Source organism: Anas platyrhynchos, chromosome 1 (genome assembly GCF_047663525.1).
Source record: "Anas platyrhynchos isolate ZD024472 breed Pekin duck chromosome 1, IASCAAS_PekinDuck_T2T, whole genome shotgun sequence".
NCBI classification, from domain to species: Eukaryota; Metazoa; Chordata; class Aves; order Anseriformes; family Anatidae; genus Anas; species Anas platyrhynchos.
The window spans coordinates 72,425,472-72,440,981 of NC_092587.1; the positions used below are offsets into that span (position 1 = coordinate 72,425,472).

The window sequence follows — 15,510 nt, forward strand, 5'->3', positions numbered from 1 at the left end:
CTTCCTTCCTTCCTTCCTTCCTTCCTTCCTTCCTTCCTTCCTTCCTTCCTTCCTTCCTTCCCTTCCATTATATCAGCATGTTTTCCATTGCGGTGTCCAAGGCATGTTTAGTTTCTTATTATTCATCATTCCAAAAGTATCAGAGAATATGTTATGCTCCCTGATTCTCAAAATGAAGATTTTCGCTCTTTAAAAACTATGATTATTCTTTTAATTAAACTGGCAGAAATAGAATACAGCAGATGTAGGTTTTGTTGAGGATTTTTTTAACCTCTCATATCATAATCTTTGTGTCTCTGTGTCTGCCAGCACTTTGATGCCTTCAATGCCCTCATGGGGGTATGAAGTATGGGGTTATAAAACCTCCTCAGTAAAAAGACGGGTCATTGTCATTGGTGACTCACTGCTGAAGGGAGCGGAGGGCCCGATATGCAGAACAGACCTGCTACAAAGGGAGGTGCCTCCCAGAGTCCTGGGTTAAAGATGTAAGAAAGAAACTTCCTTCGCTAGTATGGCCCATGGACTATTATCCTCTTTTGTTGTTTCAAGTAGGCAGCAATGAAATAGGAAGAACTCCCCTAAAGGCTATGAAGAAGGACTTCAGAGCCTTGGAGAAACTGGTCAAGGGTTCAGGAGCACAAGTCATGTTCTCCTCTATCCTTCCAGTTATAGGAAATAAGGAGGGACTGGACATGATGAGCCAGTGGGTTAATAATTGGCTCAAAGCCTGGTATCACCGGCAGGGTTTTGTTTTTTTGACCTTGGGTCAATTTACATGAGACCAGGCCAGCTGATAACAGACAGGAATAGCTTTTTCCTCCAACAGAAAGGGATTTTAGGATGGGAGTTGGCAGGGCTCATTGAGCTTTAAAGTAGGTATGAAGGGGGGTGGGGGTGGAAACGGGAACACTTTAAAGGAGCCTGAATGTAACATGCCAGTTCTTGTGGGTGAGGAATGTGCTAGCAAGACCTCGTAGTCTTGTGTCTTGGTGAAGGATGAGGGTGACATAACATTTTGCAGGAAGGACACAAGGGTTGATGAGAGGTTGGTAACCATGGAAACACCTGAGTATCGTCAAGAGGGTATTAAGGCTTCTCCCTCCCAAAAGGTGGCCCGGCTGAGGTGCATTTACACTAGTGCACGCCGTATGGGTAACAAACAGGAGGAGCTGGAGGCCACCAGTAGGGAACTACATGTATGATGTAGTTGCTATCATGGAAAACTGGTGGGATGATTCCCATGACTGGAGTATGGTTGTTGATGGCTACAAACTGTCCAAAAGGGATAGGTGAGGAAGGAGGGGAGGAGGAGTTGCCCTCTATGTTAGGAAGTGGATAGATTGTGAAGAGCTGCACCTGAGAAACAGCCATGACCAGGTTGAGAGCTTGTGGGTGAAAATCAAGGATTGGTCTGGTAAAGGACGTGTAGTGGTTGGGGTCTGCTACAGGCCACCTGATCAGGGGGAGTCTGTTGATGAGGTCTTGCTTCAGCTGCAAGAACTGTCATGCTCACAAGCTCTTGTCCTGATGGGGGATTTCAGCTACCCAGGCATCTTCTGTGGTAGTGGCACAGCGGATTCTGAGGAATATGGGTCTGGCAAAAAGCAGAGTCAGGACCCTGAACTTCAGGAGAGCAAAATTCCAGCTGCTTAAGGAATTACTGGCTGGTTTCCCCTGGGAAACTGTCCTTAAGGGCATATTAGTGGAACAGAGCTAGCAGCTCTTTAAGGATGCCCTTCTGAGAGCGCAAGAGCATTCCATCCTCCAGCAGAAGAAATTGAGCAAAGGAGGTGGGTGACTGGCACGGCTGAGCAAGGACCTGCAGCTTAAACCGATGGAAAAGAGGGAAGTGTATGAGAAGTGGAAGCAGGGTTGTGTAGCCTGGAAGGAATACAGGGGTGTCGTCTGGATGCGTAGAGATGGGATCAGGAAAGCCAAGGCACAGATGGAGCTGAACTCGGCAAGAGATGTGAAGAATAACAAGGAGTTCTACAGATACATAGGCAGGAAGAGGCAGGCCAAGGAGAGTGTTCCCCCTCTGATAAACGAGATGGGAGAACTGACTTCCTCAGACATGGAAAAAGCTGAGGTACTCAATAAGTGCTTTGCCTCAGTCTTCACTGGTGATCAAGTTTCCTATGTCTGTTGGGACCCTGAACCTCAAGGAGATGGTAAGGTGAGCAGATTCCAACCCAGTGTGACTGTGGAACAAGTCTGGCACTGCCTAAGGAAATTGGATGTGTATAAGTCCATGGGGCCAGATGGTATACATCCAAGGGTGTGGAGAGCGATGGCTGATGTGGTTGCTGAGCTGCTCTCCATCATGTTTGAAAAATCATGGCTGTCAGGTGAAGTCCATGGAGACTGGAAAAGGACAAACATTACTCCCATTTTTAAGAAAGGGAGAAAGGAAGACCTGGGGAACTACAGGCCGGTGAGCCTCACCTCTGTGCCTCGGAAGATCATGGAGCAGATCCTCCTGGAAGACATGTTAAGGCATGCACAAGATAAAGAGGTGATCTGAGACAGCCAGCACGGCTTCACCAAAGGCAGATCTTGCCTAACCAGTCTGGCGGCCTTCTGTGATGGAGTGATGGCATCGGTGGACAAAGGAAGGGTGATGGATATATCATCTGCCTGGACTTAAGCAAAGCCTTTCACATGGTCCCTCACCACATTCTTCTCTCTAATTTGGAAAGGTATGGATTTGAAGGATGGACTGTTAGGTGGATAAAGAATTGGTTGTCTGGTCGCAGCCAATGGGTTGTGGTTGTCTGGGTGGAGGCCAGTCACAAGTGGTGTCCCTCAGGGGTCAGTCTTGGGACCGGTGTGCTTCAACATCTTTATGAGTGACATAGATGATGAAATTGAGTGCACCGTCAGCAAGTTTTCAGATGACACCAAGCTGAGCAGTGCTGTCAATACAATAGAGGAAAGGGATGCCATCCAGAGAGACCTGGATGACCTGGAGAAGTGGGCCCATGAGAACCTGATGAGTTTCAACAAGGCCAAGTGCAAGGTGTTCCACTTGGGCTGGGGCAATCCCAGGTATTTATATAGACTGGGAGAAGAACTTGAGAGCAGCCCTGTGGAAAAGGACTTGGAAAATAAGCTGGCTGGATGTGAACCAGCAGCGCACACTTGCAGTCCAGAAGTATGTCCTGGGCTGCATCAAAAAAGGGGTGTCCAGCAAATCAAGGGAGGTGATTGTCCCCCTCTACTCTGCTCTTGTGAGACCTCTACCTGGAGTACTGCGTGCAGGCCTGGGACCCCCAGCACAAGAAGGACATGAAGCTCTTGGAACAGGCCCAGAGTAGGGCCACTAAGATGATCAGAGGGCTGGAGCACCTCTCCTATGAAGAAAGGTTGAGGGAATTGGATTTGTTTAGCTTGGAGAAGAGAAGGCTCCGGGGAAACCTCATTGCGGCTTTCCAGTACTTGAAGGGAGCATATAAACAGGAGGGTGAACGCCTGTTTATATGTGTGGATAGTGATAGGACAATAGTGATAGGTCAAGAGGGAATGGTTTTAAACTAAAACGGGGGATTTGGGTTAGAAATTTGGAGAAAGCTTTTCACTCACAGGGTGGTGAGGCACTGGAACAGGTTGTCCAGAGAGGTTGTGGATGCCCCATCCCTGGAGACGTTCAAGGCCAGGCTGGATGTGGCTCTGGGCAGCCTGCTCTGGTGGCTGGCAACCCTCCCAGAGCAGGGGGGTAGAAACTAGATGATCTTTAAGGTCATTTTCAACCCAGGCCATTCTATGATTCTGTAAGTAAAAGTGATCATTACAAAGAAAAAGGGCATTCTCTCTCTTCTCTTACTAGCATAATCTGATTAAGGGGGACATTTTTGAAGGTTTTTTTTTTTTTTTTTTTTTTTCCAGAAAGTTATTAACTGAGACACAGAAGAGATTCCATATCTCTGTTTCCCCAGTTTCTGTAACTCCTTTTTGGAAGCTTATCTGGAACACCTGATCTGTTGTGTATGCTTTCATATTCAATTTCTACAATTTGCAGTTATTTAAATAAAATTCGTATACCATTGATCCCTGTGGAAGTAGCTGGCATGGGTGGATTGGTCCTTTCAAGCCCAGGGACAGAATTCATGTATTTTTTGTATTTTCCCCCAAAAGGTCAAGAACCAAAATTAAAACATAAGCTTTCCACTAGGAGGTGAACAGTCAACATTGAGTGTTTAATGTTTATCTCAAATTAGACTTTGAAGCAAGCAGTAGCACTTACTTCCTTTAATATTTTTTTTGTTCCATAAATACACGTAGACATTTTTTTCAATTTATTGACAAAACACTAACACGTATCATGTGCAAAGAGTCACAAAACTAACTCATTGTTAATGTACGTAGGGAGAACGGCAGAAAATAGACAGATGGTTGTTTGAGTAGTGATTTTATTTTGTTTGTTTGTTTGCAGAATTTCTGCTTTTGTACTTCTCAGGATATTTTCCCCTATTGGAACGAGAGAAAAAACAATTACTAGCTATTAAATTCTGTCAGGAAAGTAATAATCTATTTATTTACTTGCCTGTACGACTGATCTACCACATATTGATCTTTTGGGATCTTGGAGATTTGTTTGCTTTGATGTTTTCTGTTGCCTGAGAAAAAAAAGGCAAAGCTGTATTAATGCCATTAGGAGATTACATATTAAAAGTTTTATTTAAGTGAAAATATGCAATCAGTGCAATAAGACCAAATATTTGTCATAAGTTGTTCATTCATTTAGTAACCTATATGTTTGCTTTTTGGGGGACAAACATTAAAATATATTTTAATAATACATGGGCTCCTCAGGGGCAGAGTAGTCTTAGCTGCACAAAAAAGAAGTCACAGGGCTACTGGTGTCAGCAGTAAAACTCTGGTTGTCTGCAACAGAACTAGGATTTCACTCCTGGACTAACTCCACTGGACTCTAAGTAATGGATTTACATCCCTGTAACAGCGTACGGTGTTTTCATGCCATCTGTAAGCTTTTAGCGGTGTTCACGTGACATAAAACAAAGACATAACCACAAAGCTGAAATCTTAACTTGAAAGCTTTGTACTGTGCTGTAAGCCACCATGCAAGGAAGTTTTCAGTAGAGTTGGGAAGAGGCAGTGTTCAGCTGTCCTGCATGCAGTAGTTTTGCATCTGGAACAACATACTACCAGGACACTGAGATAGTGCAAGGAGCACCAGTGGAACAGATAAATGCAAGTTCTACAGAATTTTGTCGTAAGTAACTTTCTGCACACACATTAAATGCACTTGAGCTGTTAACCTTCACTAAAGTACTTTAAAACTGACAGACAGATGTAATTTTGTGCTGAGAGTAAAGATTCTCCCTTCTTCTTTAAAAGATCTATGACACACAGTAGCATAGTATATGGAAAGCATTGCCATTGGTTCCTGGGATGACTGTTAGGTTAATGGAGAAAAAAAAAAAAGCATGAAACAAAACCAAACAAAGCTTCAAACAATTTCTATGAAGTCACAGTTACTAGAATAATGTTGATGTATTGAAGAAAAAAAACCCACAATGTTTCTTTATATAAAAATGAAGCAGCTATCTCTAATAAAATGCATGCTTTTAATTTCATACAAACACAAAACCTACGGTCCCTAGAGCAAACATGTGTGACCACTAAGGCTTTATAGCTTCAAAGTATATAGCAGGTTTAAAGGGAAGAAGGTAGGTATTTCCTTAAACATCTGTTTTGTACTACACAGCTTCTGCTTATGGCCAGAACAGTTTTCAGTCTTCGTTTTTAAAAGAACTAAGCACACTTGTGTGTTTATACACACACGCATACACATATATGCAGTATTTTAATCAAGTAGACAAGACTCTTAATGGCTTTGCTAGTACAGCAGCAGACCTACAAATGTGGAACCTTCCTGGAAGGTTACACAGTAGATGCAATTTCACTAAAGCCAATTCAGGACCACGCTGTGAATAAAGTTAAATACGGGCAGAAGCCTTTGCAGGATTAAGTACCAGACAGCAGCAGTAGCGGACACCAGACGGCAGCTTCACAGTGGCTGTACAAATCTCAAACAGTGCTTAGAGGAGATACCCTACCTAGATGGTGTTGGTGATACAAACGAGAGGAACCACTCTGGAGCAACCTGAAAGCAGCGCTGTGAAGAAGAAGAGGTAGAGTTTAAGGGGAGTCGAGAAAGGGCTCGGGCGGCGTTTGGGGTGAGCCCAAGAGGAACTCAGCTGGAGGGCTCTGCTCCACGAGCCCTGGCCCGGCCTCCCCCTCTCGCCACCCTGCGGCAGCCGCCCTCGGACACGGCCGGGCGGGCGGCGGGGCCCCGGTCCTTCCTCGTCCCGGTGACGATGGCGCCTCTCTCTCTCTCTCTCCTCTCCCCCGGCAGAAGCTGGCGGTGAGGAGCCGCCCCGCGGCTCTGCTGGTGGGCAGCGGCGCCAGCGGCAGCGCCAAGCCTGGCGGCGGCGGAGGCGGCGGCGTCCCGGCGCTCCTCAAGGCACCCGGCGGCGGCGGCGGGAGCCCCGGCGGCAGCCCCGCGCAGAACCTGGCCATCTCCGTCGTGCCGGCCAAGGCGCCCATCGCGATGGTGACAGCGCACCTCAACGGCGGGCTGGGCGGCGTGGAGCCCCCCCAGAGCTCCCCCATCAACCTGCAGACCCCAGCCCGGCTGGCGACCGCTCGCCGCCCGCCCGACTTCGGCTCCCGGGCACAGGTAAGGGCGGGCGGGGCCGGGGTCGGGAGCAGGCGGGGGGCTCCGCCGCCGCGGGCTGTGGGCGGGAGGGCCACGGCGGCGGGGAGGGGCCTCCGGGAGACGGGCAGGGGGTGGCCCACGGGGACGTGGGGGAGCCCCAGGGTGGCTGGGGGCGGGGGGAGCCCTGAGGGGCAGGGTATGGCCCCAGTGGGGAAGGGGCTGCTGCAGCCCGAGGGGCTTGGGAGGCGGGGAGCGAAGCTTGTGAAGTCGGAGCGTGATTCTGAGGCTGAAAGGTTCGGGTGTCCAACTCGGAGCAAAATCTCTCGCCTCCTTTCAGCACTAGAGGCTGTGGCGGTGTACCTGGTGTGTGCACAGGCTCAGGGTGTGAGTCCAAAGATGGGGAAGGAAGAGGATAGCAGGAATTAGGGCAAACTGACTGAACACGTCTGTAAGTGCACCTCATGTTACAGGCTTAAGGCTTCGGGGTGCTCAGTTAGCCCCCTGTCCGAAACGCAGGAGTGAGTGAATGGCCATCCCATTTTTCATCCTCTGGCAACAGGGAAAGCACACCCAGCCACCTGGGGAACCAAGTGGTCTTGTCCCTGCCGAAGCATCACTGTCCTTAATGATGTCCTTGCTTACATCGAGGTAGCTGCATGGGGAATTCGACTTGGGATCTCTCCTCTGTATTCACGCTGGATAGTTTCCTTCATTGAAGGTGTTTGTGCTTTATTGAAAGGATACTTGAAGCTGTTCCAGTGGAGACTTCCTAGAATTCTGGAAAATAACTATATAAATGATAATCACGTGAATGATAAAAGTTTCAGTGTTTCAACAGTCTATCATTTTGTGACTGTCTTTTCCTGTCACTGTTACCTGCTATAGGAATAAAAGAATCTAAGCAGTGGAAGAAGAAGTTTGAAACGCTGTTTAGCCTAGTTAGCCTGAATTATGAAATAGCAGTCGCAGGTGCTGGGGAACAGTACAGACTAGGACAGTTGGCTGCAAACTTGAAATTTGGGTAAGTTGTTAAAGGAAAGACTTTCTGACCTGGTAAGCCGTCCTGCTGCTGAATTACCCTTGGTGCTTCCCATTTATGTTTTAAAAAGGGCAAACAGGTCCCACTTCCACCATCCACTTCCCCAGACGTGCTGTGTTTAGCAGCGTATTGTACCTCACAGCAATAAAGCCCAGGTGCAGCTGCAGTATTGCCCCAGTACTAGGACTTTTTTTTTTTTTTTTTTTTTTTTTTTTTTTTTTTTTTGCAAAGAACAGTTTCATTTTAAGCAGAAGTTTGCTGTCATCAAAATAGCGTGGGAATATTGTCCAGCACGTGGAGTTTGCCTTTATTTTGCTGGAAGAAGAAGTCCAGTGGTTTTTTTTAGAAAAGTCTTCACATTCACAAGTTTTCAAGAACTGTAATTTTGTGATTTAGTATCTCTCATTATGTTAGTAAATTATGGAATAAAAAGCTGAGCAATGGCACATTTCTGAAGCAGAGGACTATAGGAGTTTAATCTTTTGAGAATAGTCAGCAAGCATGGATAAAAACAATTAGAAATATTGAATTGTAAATGTATAAAAATGCAAGCTGACCTCTGGCCCTAAGCTGTTGGGAAGTTTAGTGCTGTATTGCATGTTAATTATCACTCTTCTACCCAAATTAAATTTATTTTGCAAGGTTTCTTCTTCTGGTCAAATGAAAAAAAAAAAGTGTTCTTGCTTCATGTTCAGTATTCTTGATTGTTCCCAGAGCGGTGATTACAGATCAATAGCAGTAACACCTTAGCTACTAGCACTGCAATTTTAGAGGGAACTTGTTCCATTGTTGACATTTATTAATAAGCATTTCCTTTTTTTTGGCGGTATTGTTATGGCTCAGAATTATTTTTTTTCCAGCTAAAATGTATGAAGTTTGTGAGATGGAGGATAATGACGGCCTTCTGCAAACTGGGTTAAGGTGGCAAACTGATAGTAGTAAATGAGATTACTGGTGTCGTATAGCCTATTCCTCTGCATCTGCAAAGTGAGGGAAAGGGCAAGGGCATGTAATGTAATGTTATGAGTTTCTGAACAGTAGTTTCTGCTCAAAAGCATTTAAGGGGATCAGCATGTGCATACAGTCATCTCAAGTGGTATCTAGCAGGAAGAATGAAATGCTAAATTAAATTCAGTGGAAAAAAATAGGGCATCAAACACTATAATCTAAATACAGAACTTTTAAGTATAGATAGGGTTAAATATAAGTTTGTTACAGAATTTTTACTTGGGCAGCTGTATGTCAGCACTTTCATTTTAGGCTGTTGTTTACCAAGCAGATTTTTAAAGTGATTTTGAAACATCGTTGGCTATAATAGAAGCCATATCTGCATCGAAAAAAGTATCTAAACAACTATGTGCATAATGGACACCAGAGGATTGTTTAGATATTATCACATCTTTTATTAGAAACAGGAAACATTGTGGTATTAACCATGATTTAAATCTGTAAGCATCAGAAACCGTGAGCTCAAGAAACTAGTGCTAGGTCTATGCATTTCCTTGGCAGCCTTTCAGTGTCAATACAGTGTATGAAGATATGACTGATGGAGCTACACTGATGAAAGTCTACGTGCAGGCATGTCATGAGTGTACAGCCCTTTCTCCAGCTCTGAGAAACAAAGCTTAGAGTTTCATTTGTCTGACCTGGAACAAGTTATGTTGGCAAAAGCTGAGTTTTGCTGGCATAAACTGAATTTTGCTGGCATATGCTGTATACACGCTAGAAGTTGCTTTGCCTTCAGAGTATAACTATTGCTTTTATAGGGAATGCCCTAGAACTACTGGGTAGTTATAAGACAGCAGTATGCCTGTACCTACAAAGTACTCTTACTGTAACAAATTTTACCATAACCTCTCAAATTATGTTTTGATTATAATCGTATTTACGTGGTATTTGCTGTTTCCTATCAGCAAATCAGATCAGAATGATCCGAGATTGCTTTGCTGAAGGACAAAGTCCCATCTGCTGTGCTGCAACAATGCACTGGGTAAAGAAAATGCCCCTCTGCAACCTCCTCATTCTCTTCCAAATAGCAAAACTGAGGGCCAGCAGGCATCCCAGAACCTAGTTCTGGGAAAAGCAGAAAACCTATCGGCTTTTCAAAGGATGGTTGGATCACTCAGCTATCAGGAGAACCAGCAAAGAGGAGGGATACAGCTGTCAGCCCCCTTGGCTGCTTTTTGGGAGCTGTAATGAAAGAAAAAAGCACTGGGAGGGCATATCTGCACTGGGCTGTGAAGTGCAAAGGTGTGGATACACAGAGCTGCTCCGCAGAAGCTCACAGAAGTGCAGAGAGTGGCTCTGCAGAGGCAGTCAATGTCCTGGAACCATCATGCTGGGTACTGCTCAACGCACCCTTTGCCTCTCTGGCAACTGCACCACTGTAGTTCCAGACAGGTTGTTTGCAGCCAGCTTAGCTATCTCTGGGCAGCACAGCATTGCTGGGTTTAGGCTTACCCGTAACCCTGAAGCAAGAGCACTGCTGGACCTGGCTCTGGCTTTGTCATCGGAGACAGAGGTCTCTGTATGTACCTGTCATCTGCTGTCTGGGCACTGCTCACCTACGGCAACTCCTGAAGGCTTCCAAAATGTGAAGCGGGTATCAGATGCAGGAACGTTAGGATACTGGTAATAAAAGAGCTGGCCTTTATCCATCATCTGGGTGTGGTGCTCTGTCCCCTTTTACTCTATGAGGCTATGAGAAAAGATCTTTGCGTGGCACTGACTCCCTGTCCATGAGGACTCCAAAACTGACTACACAAAATCTGCCTTCTGCTCCTCTCCATTCTTTCCTTCTGATGCGTGTATTCCCTGAATCAGCTGGAGGAAAGTTTGGCAAGCCTCCCCATGCATATATGCTGTTGCATCTTGGGGCTTTATACAGGGAGGTTATTTCAAAGTAAAATACAGTATGAGGATTTATAGGGCTATAAATTCTTGGCAAGGTAGTAAACTGTTCTCCACAAATGCTTCATTAACTCCATTGCTCAAAGAAATACTTGTATCCTTCTTTAGACTGAGCAACCTACATGGGTATCCATTTTTTTTTCCACAAAAAAGTGGCTTTTATACACATTGGAGGATGCTCATATATACTTCTTAGCTGTCTGTTTATTCAATTTACTAGAAAAACTGCATTCCAAAAGTGTAAGAACATACCTTTGCCTGTGATGGCCATTTTTCAGAATAATTTATTTGTAGCATGATTTATTATCTTTCTCTTTTCCATCCCACTTAATGTGCTCTACTCTGCTTTCTGTAAAAGTGCTTCTTCCATAATTGGAAATCCACCTGCATGTATGACTAAGTCTTTTTGCCTGTTATTTATTATTTGTATTGCAGTAGTACTTAGGGGTTTTATTTATAGCTACATTTATCTATATTGGTTATGTGGCTATATATAGCTTTCTTCTATGATCCATGTTACCACAATTTCTATGTACAGGCCAATAGTTAATTTATCCTCCCAATATGGAGTTAGTATGACTGAAGTGCTATTATTCCACATTTCACCATTGGAAAACTGAGAAATAAAGGATCCATTTATGCTGCTTCAGAGGAAACTCCCACGGGCTGCCTTTGGCAGAATCAATGTGTTGGCATCCACACTACTGGACTTTCTGGTCATTTCAAGAATGCCCTTAGATATATTCATGTTACACACAACATCTATGGGAACAAAATCTGTCCCATGTGTCCTTGGAGCATGCCACCAACCCTTTTCAGTTCTTGCTGTGTGTCTATAACCATCTGCTTCATACTGACTTCTTGACCTGCTGCTTGGTCTTCAGCATGAGCTAACGTGACTAACAGTGCATGAGTGAACTACACAAAAAGCCTGTGGCATTTTAAACAGGCAAGCCCAAGGGTGACGTTGTGGTGCTGCCCCATGTCATCATGCCCTGTGGACACAGGTTCATAAAGCAGAGTTACTGTAGACAGAGGAATTCTGATGTCTGGTACAATTAGACAGAGCTAGAGGAACCTAAGGATTAAAATCCGTCTCTGGGATCCTACTCGAGCTGCTGTGAAGAACAGCAGGATGGACAGGAAATTTTGCATCATGGGCTTTGCTGAGGTTGTGATAGGGACCTAGGTTCTCTGAAGTATTCCCTGCCCTAAATCCCACTGGCAATTTTGCTTGCCATACCTGGGCCCAAGGGTCTTGCCTGTGGACACACAGACACCCTGAATAAGGAGAGAGCTGAAGCAGTCTTAGGAGCCTGTTAACCACTCAGTTAGCCCTTATGTTTGGTCTCCATGGTAGATACTGAAAGCATATCTGTTGGAGAGTATGTCTGCTAAGGAGCACACAATGTGAGGAGGGAAGACAAATTTTATGGGGAAGTTGAAGCACAGAGAGATGAAGTTACTTCTGGGGTCATACCGTAGGAGAGAGTACAGGTTCATCCATCACAGTCCTGTGTTTAGTCCATTGGACCACACCTCTAAGGCTGTCAGACAGTCAGACACGCTGCAAATATGAATAGCACAAAGACATTGGATTGCTTTAGTATGGGACCTCAAAGGGTTTAATATCATGTATTCAGTCTCTTAGATCATACTTTGACAGCTTTAAGGCTTGTTATGTTCAGGATGTATTCGTAAATGTAGAAAAGGAGAGGTGTCTCAGCCAAATTAAATTAAAAAAAAAAAAAGACAAGGGGAGGGAGAACCCCAATGATTCAAAGCCCCACACAACATCCAGTGATCCATTCAGTTCCTGAGGCTTTACTGACTTTTAACTCTACAATTAGAATGTTGTAAAGAGCATGGTAATTTAAGGAAATGGATTACAGGGAGTGTGATATATTCTGCCTGCATTTGCACCATTTTAGCTGCAGATTTATTAAGAGAGGTATATGAATTTACTCCATATTTAAATGGGGGTAGCTTAAGAGCAGAATTCGGCCTTACTGCTCTGATATATACTGCATAAAAGCACTTTAAAATTTGTATTTCTTGCTAAACAGTATAAAATTACATCCTTTCAGGTTAATTAAACAATTTTGCAATGCTGGTTGCTGTTGATGGAATATTTAAATGTCAGATTCAGAATAAACACTTATGCTTCCTGATTATAAATGGCTTCCTTTTAAATATCCCAGACATATGCATGTGGTCAATACATCTGAAGTACATGGATTTCTTCTTTTCTCAATCTGCATTTTCATTTGGCCTACAATAGGGTTAAATACCAACTGGTATCAAAGGCTGAATAAAGACTATCAACAGCTGAATAAAACCTCATTATGCCCAATGTGGTATTCCTTACACAGCCAAATATTTCTAGTGAAGGCAGTGGAGTATTCGGCAGGAGAGGATGAGCAAAAATGGACTTGCACTGACTGCCTGATGCTGCATTTTAAGAACGTAGGAGCAACCCTTCCCATTTTGTTTCTGTGGGGACAGACAAACAGCACACTGTGGGTTGTACCAGGAAACAACACAAAGTCCCAATTTTGGAGACTGTCCTGTGGTTCTGTCCTCTGCTACGTTCATGTCACTTAATGACCCTCTGCAGGTTCATGTGACCAGAGATGTAGATCTGGATATGCTGCTCTAGTGTTTATGGAATAGATTTCCCTCCTGCAAGTGTCTGGGAAGAGTGCCTACTGAAGAATGTGAGCAGAAGGAGGCAACTAAAGGGGCTTTCATTTTGATTCCTGATCCTGCAGAAGAATGACTGAGCTCTCAGCTTGTTTGTATATCTTTCAGGTCCTTATGGACAGTTCATTGTAATTAATTGGCTGGTGTATAGAGAATCAACCAGAAGTGACCAGGTGAAAGGAGGGAAATGTACTTACTTGAATTTCACACCTTTCCTTAGGAGCTATTTTAACTTCCTAATACAGAAAGTCTTCATGTGTAGAAATATATAGGTAATCCTCTTATGGAAGTTTCTGTGATGTTTTTATACATTCTTATATATATCATACACATAAACAAAGTTTGGAGTCCCTTGTTCTAATGCTAAGAGTTTCTAGCGCATTACTATTTTGATGCTAATTGGAGTAGCTCCCATGGAGAGCTTTGATTCACTTCAGAAAACCAAATAATGCTCTATAAATGGTAATACACTAGAGCTATTTTGTTGTAATTGGAGGCTGTCTATGCCTCATGGAAATTACCAGGCAAGCATTCTTGAAAATGTCAGAATTTTCAAGTTAGTTCTATTTAAAATGGGGGAACAAGAATGCAAGGGGATGGATAGAAAATTTGAGGGATGTGTGATTCAAACTTTAAGTGCAGTTTGTAATAATGAAAGATGATCAACTTTGGGGGTGGGAAAATCATCTCTTAGGTTTTCTAAATTACAGGATGAATAAAAACATCCACTTATTCTACGTGTACTGCTACTTTAATAAAAGGCACCACTTTAGGAAATGAAAGGCTTTGGAATCTAGCCAAACGTCTTAGTTCTATTTATCAAGAGGTGTTTTTTTTTTTCATTATCCATGGAGTTTGTGGGGTAGTTGAATGATTTGCAGGAATTTCAGGGTTTGGTACCAGACTGTAAACTCTGTATTTATCTTCTTTCAATGTCTATATTGCAAATACAAGCATGATAAAATTTCCTGCTGCTGTTATAGCTGTATTGGGATTTGGCAATAGGTCTGCTACTAATCTCATAATGTGTATCTGAGTCTATATTTAAATTAATTGGAAAACTGTATCAGAAAACGCTGTTCTTAAATTATTTTATGTATATCTAGCAGAGACACAGAGAGAGAGTGAGAGTAGATGCTGTAAATACAGAGTGCTGGCAAATACTCAAGTAGTAAATAGAAATATCTTAGAAGTCATTCCTAGCAGTAATAAAGGCAGCAATTTGATTTCATCTGTGGATTATAAATTGGTTTCACATTGCAATAAAAATGGTGCTTATGTTTTATTAATATTTATTAGCACTTATTGAAGTTAGAGTTTAGTTTTTATCCTTTCTTCACATCACAGCCATTTTATAAAAAAAAAAAAAAAAAAAAAAACAAAAAAAAACAAAAACAAGTTAAATTCCAACACAATAAGCAATTAAAATCATTTGTGTATGTAAGAGAGAGAGAAGAAGAAAAAACACAAACCTGTCTGTGGAGGTATTTCTATGTGGAAGGCCAGACCCTCACTGTTTAGGAAGCTGCAGAGGTGTGCTCAAAGTAATGGAGTTATGTGAGTTTACTCTAGCTGAAGACCTTGCTCCCTGAATGCATATTTAAACACATAAGCACTGTTCTGCTTTTTATATCAGAATTATTTGTATGGGTTTCCTGTTGTTTAACAATATGTTTTTGAATTCTTTGACTATGTGCAGTGAAATTACACAAAACATTCAGAGGCCATTTTGTATGACGTGTGAAGGATTGCTACCTTGCAGGATAATGTGAGTCAGAGAGTGATCTGATCCAAATTTAACAAAAGTTTTTCATCTCTAAATTTAGAGAATAGAGAATATGGCAGGACAGATATATTTCCATTTCCATCAGTGACAAGGACAGAGTGTTGGCGGATGGCTGTTAACAACTATATAGTGTGTTTTTGATACTCATATATGTGTATGTGTGGGAAAAGACTAGCTACTAACTTTCATTTATCGTGAGCCTATTTCTTCTTTGACTGATTTTAAATCAGTCTTAGGCTTGATCTTGCTTCAGTGCAGATAATTGTTATGCAGGAGGTACGCTGTAGACTTGTGTCATGTTTTTGCCCTCTGAGTAGAAAGACTGGCATTGGACTTGGATTTTTATCAGCATGAAAATTGAAATGTAGACCCTTTTGAAATAGGCCAGGT

The 15,510-nt window shown here is 43.2% G+C and overlaps 1 protein-coding gene across 6 annotated transcripts in view; it reads left to right on the plus strand.

Moving 5' to 3' along the window:
* Window positions 1-15,510, plus strand: part of PHF21B (PHD finger protein 21B) — a 176,132-nt gene that overhangs the window by 102,806 nt on the left and 57,816 nt on the right. For 4 of the 6 annotated variants that reach the window (XR_011810829.1, XM_072041399.1, XM_038173369.2 and 1 more), the window contains one exon: window positions 6,380-6,703. The exons of the other annotated variants lie outside the window; for them this stretch is intronic. Coding sequence is in view for 3 of the 4 variants with exons in the window: in XM_072041399.1 (XP_071897500.1) it covers window positions 6,380-6,703 (324 nt within the window). In the remaining variant the exon portion in view is untranslated. The remainder of the gene's footprint in view (window positions 1-6,379; window positions 6,704-15,510) is intronic. 6 annotated transcript variants of the gene reach the window in all.